The sequence below is a fragment of the Eucyclogobius newberryi genome, unplaced genomic scaffold (genome assembly GCF_026437365.1).
Source record: "Eucyclogobius newberryi isolate DKJ021-1_F unplaced genomic scaffold, fEucNew1.0.hap1 SCAF_406, whole genome shotgun sequence".
In the NCBI taxonomy this organism is placed as follows: Eukaryota; Metazoa; Chordata; class Actinopteri; order Gobiiformes; family Gobiidae; genus Eucyclogobius; species Eucyclogobius newberryi.
Genome location: NW_027316064.1, coordinates 13,341 through 27,500, shown reverse-complemented (window position 1 = coordinate 27,500; position 14,160 = coordinate 13,341). Strand labels below are relative to the sequence as shown.

The following is a 14,160-nucleotide window of genomic DNA, read 5'->3' as shown; positions in this document are numbered from 1 at the left end:
AGCCCTAAAGCCCTAAAGAGCCCTAAAGCCCTAAAGAGCCCTAAAGAGCCCTAAAGCCCTAAAGAGCCCTAAAGAGCCCTAAAGAGCCCTAAAGCCCTAAAGAGCCCTAAAGAGCCCTAAAGAGCCCTAAAGCCCTAAAGAGCCCTAAAGAGCCCTAAAGAGCCCTAAAGAGCCCTAAAGAGCCCTAGTTTCTGGTGAAACCAATAACACCTTTCATCAGGAGGCCCAGTGGGCGGGGCTTACTCAGAGCAGGATAAATAGTTCCTGGTCTTGATTCTCAGATTGAGAATGACTCTTGGATCAGTCCAGATGAAACAACTGAATCTCTTTCTACTTTGGACCCCTGCTGGACACATGAGGCATTACACCCACATGACCCCTGCTGGACACATGAGGCATTACACCCACATGACCCCTGCTGGACACATGAGGCATTACACCCACATGACCCCTGCTGGACACATGAGGCATTACACCCACATGACCCCTGCTGGACACATGAGGCATTACACCCACATGTTCATTCAAATGTTTAGAACTAAAACTTTCAATGAAAACTATTATTTTTGATGTTCAACAGAAAATTCACTGAGACTAAATGATGAACAGTATTAAAGTCGCAAGAGAAAAACACAGCTTTAAACTGCATTTGTCTCTTTGTCCTTGTCTCTTTGTCTCTTTGTCCTTGTCTCTTTGGGCTCATATATGAGGCACCAACCGCGCTGTAAGAAGGTTCAACGCTCTTAAAAGGACCTTTTGCATGATATGGGACCTTTAAGATAAAATGATTTTTTATTTGTCCCACGATGGGGAAATTTCCGTGTTGCAACAAAAAGTAGGTACAGAAGCGAATAATAACAGAATAACAGATAACTTATAAAGAACACTCTTATACTTCTTATACTCTTAATAAAAATAACTCTTATTTACAGCTGTTATAGGGACAGAACATATTGCACCAGGGATGATTGACATTGTCACAGTATTGTACATGGGTATGACAGTATTGCACATGATTCTGTCAGTATTGCACATGGGTATGTCACTATGGCACATGGGTATGACAGTATTGTACATGATTATGACAGTATTGCACATGGGTGGCACATGGGTATGTCAGTATTGCACATGTTTATATCAGTATTGCACATGGGTATGACAGTATTGCACATGGGTATGACAGTATTTCACATGGGTATGTCAGTATTGCACATGTATATATCAGTATTGCACATGAGTACGTCAGTATTGCACATGGGTATGACAGTATTTCACATGGTATGACAGTATTGCACATGGTATGACAGTATTGCACATGATTATGTCAGTATTGCACATGGGTATGACAGCATTGCACACGGGTATGAAAGTATTGCACACAGTATGTGAGTATTGCACATGGGTATGACAGTATTGCACATGATTATGTCAGTATTGCACATGGGTATGACAGTATTTCACATGATTATGTCAGTATTGCACATGGGTATGACAGCATTGCACACGGGTATGAAAGTATTGCACACAGTATGTGAGTATTGCACATGGTATGACAGTATTGCACATGATTATGTCAGTATTGCACATGGGTATGACAGTATTTCACATGGGTATGTTAGTATTGCACATGTATATATCAGTATTGCACATGGGTATGACAGTATTGCACATGGGTATGTCAGTATTGCACATGGGTATGACAGCATTGCACACGGGTATGAAAGTATTGCACACAGTATGTGAGTATTGCACATGGGTATGACAGTATTGCACATGGGTATGTCAGTATTGCACATGGGTATGACAGCATTGCACACAGGTATGACAGCATTGCACACGGGTATGAAAGTATTGCACACAGTATGTGAATATTGCACATGGGTATGACAGTATTGCACATGGTATGACAGTATTGGAAATGGGTATGACCACATTGCACATGGGTATGTCAGTATTGCACATGAGTATGACAGCATTGCACACGGGTATGACAGCATTGCACACGGGTATGAAAGTATTGCACACAGTATGTCAGTATTGCACATGGGTATGACAGTATTTCACATCGGTATGACAGTATTGCACATGGGTATGACAGCATTGCACATGATTCTGTCAGTATTGCACATGGTATGACAGTATTGCACATGGGTATGACAGTATTGCACATGATTATGACAGTATTGCACATGGGTATGTCAGTATGGCACATGGGTATGTCAGTATTGCACATGGATATGTCAGTATTGCACATGGGTATGACAGTATTTCACATGGGTATGACAGCATACCCACATGGGTATGTCAGTATTCCACATGGGTATGACAGCATTGCACACGGGTATGACAGTATTGCACACAGTATGACGGTATTTCACATGGTTATGTCAGTATTGCACATGGGTATGTCAGTATTGCACATGATTATGTCAGTATTGCACATGGGTATGACAGTATTTCACATGGGTATGTCAGTATTGCACATGGGTATGTCAGTATTGCACATGATTATGACAGTATTGCACATGGGTATGACAGTATTGCACATGGTATGACAGTATTGCACATGGTATGACAGCATTGCACACGGGTATGACAGTATTGCACACGGTATGACAGTATTGCACATGGGTATGTCAGTATTGCACATGGGTATGTCAGTATTGCACATGATTATGTCAGTATTGCACATGGGTATGTCAGTATGGCACATGGACAGAGTGTCCTGCAGGGGACAGAGTGTCCTGCAGGGGGCGACACTCATGGTCCAGCATAGATGTGAGTTTAGCCAGGACCTTTCTGTCCCCCACCTCCTGCACAGAAGTCCTGGCTTTACCCTCTGAGCCCCCTGGTGGTTATCATTGTTCTTGAAACATAAACGTTAATGCAAATTGTCCTCGTTCAAATACATTAATAAATATTAAATTCAAAACACTTCAGAATTCAAAGAGTCAAATCTTTATTAAAATCTCACAAAATCACAAACACAGACAAAGGCTCATGTAAACACAGCACCACCTGCTGTTTCCCCCGAGGCAGTGCACTCACAGAGACTGGACACTTTAATCCTTCAGCCGGTCCAGTCCGGTCCAGGTCCAGGTCCAGTCCAGTCCAGTCCAGGTCCGACAGAGAGCGCCCCCTGTTTGTCACCTGAGGTCTAACAGCATCACAGCAGAGTCTCTCAGAAGCACATGTTTACACACCTGAGAAAGAGCGAGGAAAGACATTCATCAGTTACAGTCATGTGGTCTATTAAAGCCCCGCCCACAGTAACACTCACAGAGAAAAGGGGTGGGTCTCTGGAATGAGGGTGGAAACCTTTGAGACGACATCGAGACACTTCAGAGATCCCTGAGCCAGTGAGTCTGAACACGCCGCAACTGCAAGATACAACAGGAAAAGTACTTTTACTACTACTACTACTATTGCCGCCGCCTCCTTTGGGGTACTCGGGGGTTTGGGGTACTCGGGGTTTGGGGTACTCGGGGTTTGGGGTACTCGGGGTTTGGGGTACTCACTCGTTGTGTTTGGGCGCACACACCACAGCGATGGCCTCTGGGAGCATGAGCTGAAACGAACAGTGAGTGTGAAGGTCGACGGACGAGAGGAAGGCCGTCTGTGTGGGATGAGTCTGAAAGAGGAGAAACCAGGTCTAAACCAGGTCTAAACCAGGACTAAACAAGGTCTAAACCAGGTCTAAACCAGGACTAAACCAGGTCTAAACCAGGTCTAAACCAGGTCTAAACCAGGTCTAAACCAGGACTAAACCAGGTCTAAACCAGGACTAAACCAGGACTAAACCAGGTCTAGACCAAGTCTAAACCAGGTCGAAACCAGGTCTAAACCAGGACTAAACCAGGTCTGAACCAGGTCTGAACCAGGTCTGAACCAGGACTAAACCAGGTCTGAACCAGGTCTAAACCAGGACTAAACCAGGTCTGAACCAGGTCTGAACCAGGACTAAACCAGGTCTGAACCAGGACTAAACCAGGACTAAACCAGGTCTAAACCAGGACTAAACCAGGTCTAAACCAGGTCTAAACCAGGTCTAAACCAGGTCTAAACCAGGACTAAACCAGGACTAAACCAGGACTAAACCAGGTCTAAACCAGGACTAAACCAGGTCTAAACCAGGACTAAACCAGGACTAAACCAGGTCTAGACCAAGTCTAAACCAGGTCGAAACCAGGACTAAACCAGGACTAAACCAGGACTAAACCAGGTCTAAACCAGGACTAAACCAGGTCTAAACCAGGACTAAACCAGGACTAAACCAGGTCTAGACCAAGTCTAAACCAGGTCGAAACCAGGTCTGAACCAGGACTAAACCAGGACTAAACCAGGTCTAGACCAAGTCTAAACCAGGTCGAAACCAGGTCTGAACCAGGTCTAAACCAGGACTAAACCAGGTCTGAACCAGGTCTGAACCAGGACTAAACCAGGTCTGAACCAGGTCTGAACTAGGACTAAACCAGGTCTGAACCAGGACTAAACCAGGTCTGAACCAGGACTAAACCAGGTCTGGATGAGACTTCCTTCACTCTCTGAAAAAGGTCTTGTGTGTTTTTTTGTCTTTTCTATAAAGACAGAAGACTCAGGACTAAAGCTTCACCCTGGGATCTCTGCAGTGAGTGACAGAAGCACCAGATCTGCAGAAACACCTGCTCCGTCGCCGTGGAGACCGTATCCTGCGCCGTCGTCATGGAGACGTGACTCAGACCAAAAGTGTGAAGGACGTGTGGGAGTAAAAGCACCAAAACACCACCATTATTGGGTCGGGACGCCTTCTTTTCCTTCTCCCTCTTTTTTACCATAAAACACTACTACAGATGCCCTCCCCGTGTCAGGTGCCCTCCCCGTGTCAGATGCCCTCCCCGTGTCAGATGCCCTCCCCGTGTCAGATGCCCTCCCCGTGTCAGGTGCCCTCCCCGTGTCAGGTGCCCTCCCCGTGTCAGATGCCCTCCCCGTGTCAGATGCCCTCCCTGTGTCAGGTGCCCTCCCCGTGTCAGGTGCCCTCCCCGTGTCAGATGCCCTCCCCGTGTCAGGTGCCCTCCCCGTGTCAGGTGCCCTCCCCGTGTCAGATGCCCTCCCTGTGTCAGATGCCCTCCCCGTGTCAGATGCCCTCCCTGTGTCAGGTGCCCTCCCCGTGTCAGGTGCCCTCCCTGTGTCAGATGCCCTCCCCGTGTCAGATGCCCTCCCCGTGTCAGATGCCCTCCCTGTGTCAGGTGCCCTCCCCGTGTCAGATGCCCTCCCTGTGTCAGGTGCCCTCCCCGTGTCAGGTGCCCTCCCCGTGTCAGGTGCCCTCCCTGTGTCAGATGCCCTCCCCGTGTCAGGTGCCCTCCCCGTGTCAGGGGCCCTCCCCGTGTCAGATGCCCTCCCCGTGTCAGGTGCCCTCCCCGTGTCAGGTGCCCTCCCCGTGTCAGATGCCCTCCCCGTGTCAGATGCCCTCCCCGTGTCAGATGCCCTCCCCGTGTCAGGTGCCCTCCCCGAGTCAGATGCCCTCCCTGTGTCAGATGCCCTCCCCGTGTCAGATGCCCTCCCCGTGTCAGGTGCCCTCCCCGTGTCAGGTGCCCTCCCCGTGTCAGGGGCCCTCCCCGTGTCAGGTGCCCTCCCTGTGTCAGATGCCCTCCCCGTGTCAGGTGCCCTCCCCGTGTCAGGGGCCCTCCCCGTGTCAGATGCCCTCCCCGTGTCAGATGCCCTCCCTGTGTCAGATGCCCTCCCCGTGTCAGGTGCCCTCCCCGTGTCAGATGCCCTCCCCGTGTCAGGTGCCCTCCCCGTGTCAGATGCCCTCCCCGTGTCAGATGCCCTCCCCGTGTCAGGTGCCCTCCCCGTGTCAGATGCCCTCCCCGTGTCAGATGCCCTCCCCGTGTCAGATGCCCTCCCCGTGTCAGATGCCCTCCCCGTGTCAGATGCCCTCCCTCACGTGGATCCATCCCAGCGTCAGGAGGTTGTGTTGGTCTTGGAAGCTGAACAGTTCCTCCACGTTCTCCATGTCACAGAAGTCTGGACCCGACGTTTGCTTCGGGACGACGACGTGAGAAACCACCAGCTCCTCCCCCGCCTGGAACACAGGGAGAACAATCAGATGCTCCGCCCAGTCTGAACCCAGGACTAGACCAGGTCAGAATCAGCACTGGGACTGGACCTGGACTGGACCTGGACTGGACCGGGCCTCACCTGGACTGGACCGGGCCTCACCTGGACTGGGCCGGGCCTCACCTGGACTGGGCCGGGCCTCACCTGGACTGGACCGGGCCTCACCTGGACTGGACCGGGCCTCACCTGGACTGGGCCGGGCCTCACCTGGACTGGGCCGGGCCTCACCTGGACTGGGCCGGGCCTCACCTGGACTGGGCCGGGCCTCAGGCGGCCACACAGCACTCCGCAGGTCTCCAGGCCTCGGCTCGTGTTGGACTCGGCCAAACGTAGAAACCTCAGGGTCAAGTCTCTGGGAAGAACCACCGGCCTCAGACCGTCCAGGAGCTGAGCTGAGGAAACAAACACCAGCAATGAGTCCGCTGACCGGTACTGACCAGTCCGCTGACCAGTCTCCTCCCATTCTCTGGGATGCTCCTCCCATTCTCTGGGATGCTCCTCCCATTCTCTGGGATGCAGCTAAAGCAGGTTTAAGGGGCAGAGTTATGGCTGTCGCCAAAAGAAACAAAGGCAGAAAAAACTAAATGTTTTACAGAACAAACTAAAGCTGCTGAAGCTAAACATGCTAAAAACAAAGATCCTCTAATGAAACGCGCTGTGACCAAAGAACAGAACTAAAAATGAGGAGCTGATACTGAAATTCAAAGTGAAATCAAAATATTAAAAAACAATAAATCTTTGGGGAGTCACAAAACAAAGCTCAAATAATAAGTCTGGCCTGACTGTTAGCTTTGGACTGTTAGCTTTGGACTGTTAGCTTTGGACTGTTAGCCTTGGACTGTTAGCTTTGGACTGTTAGCTTTGGACTGTTAGCTTTGGACTGTTAGCCTTGGACTGTTAGCCTTGGACTGTTAGCCTTGGACTGTTAGCCTTGGACTGTTAGCTTTGGACTGTTAGCTTTGGACTGTTAGCCTTGGACTGTTAGCCTTGGACTGTTAGCCTTGGACTGTTAGCCTTGGACTGTTAGCTTTGGACTGTTAGCTTTGGACTGTTAGCTTTGGACTGTTAGCCTTGGACTGTTAGCCTTGGACTGTTAGCCTTGGACTGTTAGCCCTGGACTGTTAGCTCTGGACTGTTAGCTCTGGACTGTTAGCTCTGGACTGTTAGCTCTGGACTGTTAGCTCTGGACTGTTAGCTCTGGACTGTTAGCTCTGGACTGTTAGCTCTGGACTGTTAGCTCTGGACTGTTAGCCTTATTTAAAGCGCTAACCAAATGTAAAATAGATTATCTGATGAGACTTTGGACAGAGGGGTGAGACAGGGTTGTGCTTGGTCCCTCCTCCTGTTCAGAACCATATGAGACGATGGTGTTTAAAAGGCATGACTCACAGAACACTGCAGCCAGCGCAGCCGCTGATTGGATGGGGGTTGCTCTGGTCCTGTTAGGCTCCGCCCCCTGAAATTGTTCGCTGGCTTTGATTGGCTGCTGGGACACACATGATCTGTCCGTCACATCAGACACTTTGAGCGCCACCTGCAGGACAAGCAGGACAGTGCAGAAATGTGTCAAATCATGTCCTGCCGTTCCTCTCCGATTGGTCACATACCTGCTGTTCTGCTCTCTGATTGGCCCGCTCCTGCTGTTCTGCTCTCTGATTGGTCACATACCTGCTGTTCCGCTCTCTGATTGGCCCGCTCCTGCTGTCCCTCCCTCTGATTGGCCCGCTCCTGCTGTTCTTCTCTCTGATTGGCCCGCTCCTGCTGTTCTTCTCTCTGATTGGCCCGCTCCTGCTGTTCTTCTCTCTGATTGGCCCGCTCCTGCTGTTCTTCTCTCTGATTGGCCCGCTCCTGCTGTTCTTCTCTCTGATTGGCCCGCTCCTGCTGTTCTTCTCTCTGATTGGCCCGCTCCTGCTGTTCTTCTCTCTGATTGGCCCGCTCTTGCCTCTTCAGTTGCTCTTCAAACCGTTCAAACTGTTCGGACTCAATCTGTCGTCGCCTCAAGTCGTCGACGCGGCGCCGCTCCTGCTCCAACCACTGGCCCCGCCCCAACGAGGCATCGGCCAGTAGGAGAGCTGTTCCGCTGGGGTCCTGGGCCAATAAGACAGCTCGCTGCAGCTGCTGACCCCGCCCCTCTGCTGCTGATTGGCTCTGAGGAGTCACAGACACAGAGCTTCTAGGTCTCTGTAGCAGGGGTGGGCAAACTACGGCCCGCGGGCCATATACGGCACGTTTGTCTTTATAATCCGGCCCGCAAAACATGTAATTATATATATATATATATATATATACACATATTGTATATATATATATATATATATACACATATTGTATATATATATATATATATATATATATACACATATTGTATATATATATATATATATATATATATATATATATACACATATTGTATATATATATATATATATATATATATATATATATATATATATATATATATATATATATATATATATATATATATATATATATATATATATATATATATATATATATATATATATATACACATATTGTATATATATATATATATATATATATATATATATATATACACATATTGTATATATATATATATATATATATATATATATATATATATATATATATATATATATATATATATATATATATATATATATATATATATATATATATATATATATATATATATATATATATATATATATATATATATATATGTCAGGGTCAGGTTTATTGTTCATCACTGGTTCTTCTCTGTCGCACAAACAAATTCTTTTGGCACATTCAGCCAAAGGATGGAATGTAAAAGGCAGGAGTGTTGTACCTCGTTGGTCCTGAGGTACTCGGATACCTCGTTGGTCCTGAGGTACTCTGAGTACTCGTGGCTGTACTTCTCCTCCAGTCTCTTCTTCAGCTCGTCTCGTCGAGGAAACGCCACGTCCTGAAGTTTCTGCCACAAAAACACCAGTTCAGACCAAACCAGGACGTCAGAGCTCGACCGAAACGTCACGGAGCTCGACCGAAACGTCACGGAGCTCGACCGAAACGTCACGGAGCTCGACCGAAACGTCACGGAGCTCGACCGAAACGTCACGGAGCTCGACCGAAACGTCACGGAGCTCGACCGAAACGTCACGGAGCTCGACCGAAAATGTCACGGAGCTCGACCGAAACGTCACGGAGCTCGACCGAAACGTCACGGAGCTCGACCGAAACGTCACGGAGCTCGACCGAAACGTCACTGTGTGTGTGTCTGCTGCGTGCTGTGCTGTGATTGGTCGCCTCAGCTGTTACCTTCATGATGAACACTTTCTCTGGGCTGGAGCTGCACTCGTGATAATCTCTGTGAAGAGGGAGTTTCTCCACGAACAAACTGCAACACAACAAACCAGAATGAAACACACACAGACACAGACACAGACACACACACTCACACAAACAGACACACACACAAACAAACACACACACACACACACACACACAGACACACAAACACACACACACACACAGACACACACACACAGACACACATACAGACACACACACACACACACAGACACACACACACACACACAGACACACATACAAACACACACACACACACACAGACACACACGTTTTAATGTGACGTTAAAGTCTGGTCAGAGGGACTGAACCTCAGACCCTGTGGTCAGTGGGACTGTGGTTCTCACGTGATGAACTTGTTGTAGAGAACGTAAGCGTTCTCCAAGCGTCCGTCCTGATGGTACGACGAGGCCACGCGCTCCATCTCCAGCCCAGAGCGGAGGTAGAGCTCTGGAGAGAGCTGCTGCTCCACCTGCACCGCCCGACCCAGTTTCCCCAGCGCTCGAACTCGCTCCAGAGGAGAGAGCGACACGTCCGTGTACTGAGGTTCTGCTGCCAGCTTCCTCTGGAGAACAGGAGAACATCAGGAGAACATCAGGAGAACAGCAGGAGAACATCAGGAGAACACCAGGAGAACAGCAGGAGAACAGCAGGAGAACATCAGGAGAACATCAGGAGAACACCAGGAGAACAGCAGGAGAACAGCAGGAGAACATCAGGAGAACAGCAGGAGAACATCAGGAGAACATCAGGAGAACAGCAGGAGAACAGCAGGAGAACAGCAGGAGAACAGCAGGAGAACATCAGGAGAACAGCAGGAGAACAGCAGGAGAACAGCAGGAGAACATCAGGAGAACACCAGGAGAACAGCAGGAGAACACCAGGAGAACAGCAGGAGAACATCAGGAGAACAGCAGGAGAACATCAGGAGAACACCAGGAGAACACCAGGAGAACAGCAGGAGAACAGCAGGAGAACAGCAGGAGAACAGCAGGAGAACACCAGGAGAACAGCAGGAGAACACCAGGAGAACAGCAGGAGAACATCAGGAGAACAGCAGGAGAACATCAGGAGAACATCAGGAGAACAGCAGGAGAACATCAGGAGAACATCAGGAGAACAGCAGGAGAACATCAGGAGAACAGCAGGAGAACAGCAGGAGAACATCAGGAGAACATCAGGAGAACAGCAGGAGAACAGCAGGAGAACATCAGGAGAACACCAGGAGAACATCAGAAGAACTGGTCTTGGGTCCTGGTCCTGGTCCTGAATGAAGCGTTTGTGTCTCAGGAGCCACAGATAAAACACTCTCTGTTTCATTCATGTTTTTATTCAGGACGAGGCTTCATCTGACACACACAGGGAGGGCATCTGACACACACAGGGAGGGCATCTGACACACACAGGGAGGGCATCTGACACACACAGGGAGGGCATCTGACACACACAGGGAGGGCATCTGACACACACAGGGAGGGCATCTGACACACACAGGGAGGGAGGACATCTGACACACACGGGGAGGGCATCTGACACACACGGGGAGGGCATCTGACACACACAGGGAGGGCATCTGACACACACAGGGAGGGCATCTGACACACACAGGGAGGGCATCTGACACACACAGGGAGGGCATCTGACACACACAGGGAGGGAGGACATCTGACACACACAGGGAGGGCATCTGACACACACGGGGAGGGCATCTGACACACACAGGGAGGGCATCTGACACACACAGGGAGGGCATCTGACACACACAGGGAGGGCATCTGACACACACAGGGAGGGAGGACATCTGACACACACAGGGAGGGCATCTGACACACACGGGGAGGGCATCTGACACACACGGGGAGGGCATCTGACACACACGGGGAGGGCATCTGACACACACGGGGAGGGCATCTGACTTACCAGAGAGAGGAGGGAGATTTCCTGCTCCATCTTGACTCAGTTTCACATCATGTTTCACTGTAAAAACACAAACAGAAGATCAGATCAACGCCGTTTACAGCCGCGCTCTGATTGGCCGCGCTCTGATTGGCCGCGCTCTGATTGGCCGCGCTCTGATTGGCCGCGCTCTGATTGGCCGCGCTCCTGCTCTTAGTGAAAGTGCAGAGGAATGTGGCGCTTCAGGTTGGACCGGGTCAGGATTCCGGGTCAGGGTTCAGAGTCAGGTTTGAGCGGGGACAGAACCACAGACCTCCCACTGTGCGCCAGAGGGACCCGCGCCACACTCTGAGAAGCGCTGCTTTGCCATAATTACACTTTACAAACGCCACTGTTTTACGCACGCGTCAGACTTCGTTCACAAAACACCTACTTCGCTACAGTGACGTCAGCGCGCGTCTGTTTTGAATATGATTGCAGTATTTTGGTTATGAATTATATTGTCACCAGTTCGGCTTTCGAGGAAAGTTCTTCAAATACAACAATATTACATTATCAACCAATAAACTCACACAATCAACAGAGACGCTCAAACTTCTGTGGCGTAAATTTCAAGCATTTTTTTTAGGAGTTTGGTGAAAAAATAATAAAGGCGCAATAGATTTTTTTAAATCAAATTAAAAAAAAGAGTGAAAATAATAAATCATAAAAGCTTAAACGTATTTAGCTTGACGGTTTGAGAGAGAAGAGCACTTTGCACAATTTTAGAATAAAGATAAAACAAAAGCTCATGTGACAGAAGCACCGGGAACTCACCGGGAACTCACCGGGAACTCAGCTGACGCGCCCCGGCCCGAGCTCCAGACTCTCCAGCTGCGTCCGCGGCCTCATGCGGCTCCACAGCCCGGCAGAGGCGCGTTGTCTCCGGCTGCGGATCACACAAAACCTCCGCGTCACGGAGCGGTCTCACGCGCTGATGTGCCCGGGCTGAAGCGCCTGTTTCCCGGCTGCGGCTCTGTCCGTGGCTCGGTGTCCGCTCCGGAGGTTTGGGTCAGAGCCCGGTCCAGGTTTAGTCCCGGTTCAGACCTGTTTAGTCCCGGAGCAGGTTTGAAGATGATGATGAAGAGAAGCACAGATCGTCTCCACACAGACGCTTCACTCTGCTGCGGAGGAGATCAGAGCGCATGCGCAAAGCCAAATCAGTGTTTTGTGTTTTCATTCACATTGAAACACAATTGGAACATTGTTTTGGCAGAATGTTCTGAATAATAACTCTTAAACTTAAATAAAACTTTAATTTATTTATAATAAATCTGCTGTTTGCCGTGAGTTAAATTATTTATGTGCTGTGCGTGACCACGATTCTCAAAGATTATAATCTTTATTTAATCTTTATTCATTTTATTTGTATTAATTCATTCACAAACATGGATCTTGAGCAATAAAAATAATACTGATGTTAATAAACCTGATCAAACAGGACATGCCCATGTGTTAAAGTGTGTAATATTTCTGTAGATAAAAGTGTCAACATTCCTGTCCAGTAAAAGTAAGTGTGTCATAATGTGAGGTAAATACGCAGTAAATGCAGTAAAATCCAGTGTTAAATGTGTTTGAAGCTCTGATGTGTCAGCGCCCTCTGAAGGACGCTTAGAGAACTACAGCTGAAGTGTGCGCGTGTCCACCAGGGGGCAGCACAGGCTCACTCACGGCGTGTCCACCAGGGGGCAGCACAGGCTCACTCACGGCGTGTCCACCAGGGGGCAGCAAAGGCTCACTCACGATGTGTCCACCAGGGGGCAGCACAGGCTCACTCACGGCGTGTCCACCAGGGGGCAGCAAAGGCTCACTCACGGCGTGTCCACCAGGGGGCAGCACAGGCTCACTCACGGCGTGTCCACCAGGGGGCAGCACAGGCTCACTCACGGCGTGTCCACCAGGGGGCAGCACAGGCTCACTCACGGCGTGTCCACCAGGGGGCAGCACAGGCTCACTCACGGCGTGTCCACCAGGGGGCAGCACAGGCTCACTCACGGCGTGTCCACCAGGGGGCAGCACAGGCTCACTCACGGCGTGTCCACCAGGGGGCAGCACAGGCTCACTCACGGACAGCTTCTGTGGGACACGAGCTCAAACATGGATCTAAAATCTGTGACGTCATGTTGTAGTTTAAATAAAGAGTCAACGTATAATAATGAGATGGAAAGTTCCAAACTGTTGCTTTATTTGGAGCGAGGAAATGTTTTGGCGACAGAAGCGTTTTGTGCCTCTGCAGCTGCTGTTTGTTTTACCCACAAAGAAATCTGATTATTCACAAAAACATCCACAGTTTAAACGACGAACAAGCCCAGAGTCACGTCTGAGCAAGACCTGCTTTAGTCCTGCTTTAGTCCTGCTTTAGTCCTGCTTTAGTCCTGGTTTAGTCCTGCTTTAGTCCTGGTTTAGTCCTGCTTTAGTCCTGGTTTAGTCCTGGTTTAGTCCTGCTTTAGTCCTGGTTTAGTCCTGCTTTAGTCCTGGTTTAGTCCTGGTTTAGTCCTGCTTTAGTCCTGGTTTAGTCCTGATTTAGTCCTGGTTTAGTCCTGCTTTAGTCCTGATTTAGTCCTGCTTTAGTCCTGCTTTAGTCCTGATTTAGTCCTGGTTTAGTCCTGCTTTAGTCCTGCTTTAGTCCTGGTTTAGTCCTGATTTAGTCCTGGTTTAGTCCTGGTTTAGACCTGGTTTAGTCCTGGTTTAGTCCTGGTTTAGTCCTGATTTAGTCCTGGTTTAGTCCTGCTTTAGTCCTGGTTTAGTCCTGATTTAGTCCTGGTTTAGTCCTGCTTT

At 49.2% G+C, this 14,160-nt stretch overlaps 1 protein-coding gene across 1 annotated transcript; it reads right to left on the bottom strand.

Moving 5' to 3' along the window:
- Positions 1-2,942: 2,942 nt before the first annotated feature.
- On the bottom strand, positions 2,943-12,513 carry stambpl1 (STAM binding protein-like 1). The gene is made up of 12 exons (XM_072464189.1): positions 12,160-12,513; positions 11,368-11,424; positions 9,795-10,012; positions 9,397-9,475; positions 8,954-9,052; positions 7,765-8,244; positions 7,486-7,630; positions 6,352-6,488; positions 5,924-6,049; positions 3,519-3,631; positions 3,281-3,380; positions 2,943-3,203 (listed from the first exon to the last, which is right to left on the bottom strand). Exons 2-12 carry the CDS (start codon positions 11,395-11,397, stop codon positions 3,147-3,149), a joined length of 1,584 nt encoding a protein of 527 aa, XP_072320290.1. The 5' UTR covers positions 11,398-11,424; positions 12,160-12,513; the 3' UTR covers positions 2,943-3,146.
- Positions 12,514-14,160: the final 1,647 nt, after the last annotated feature.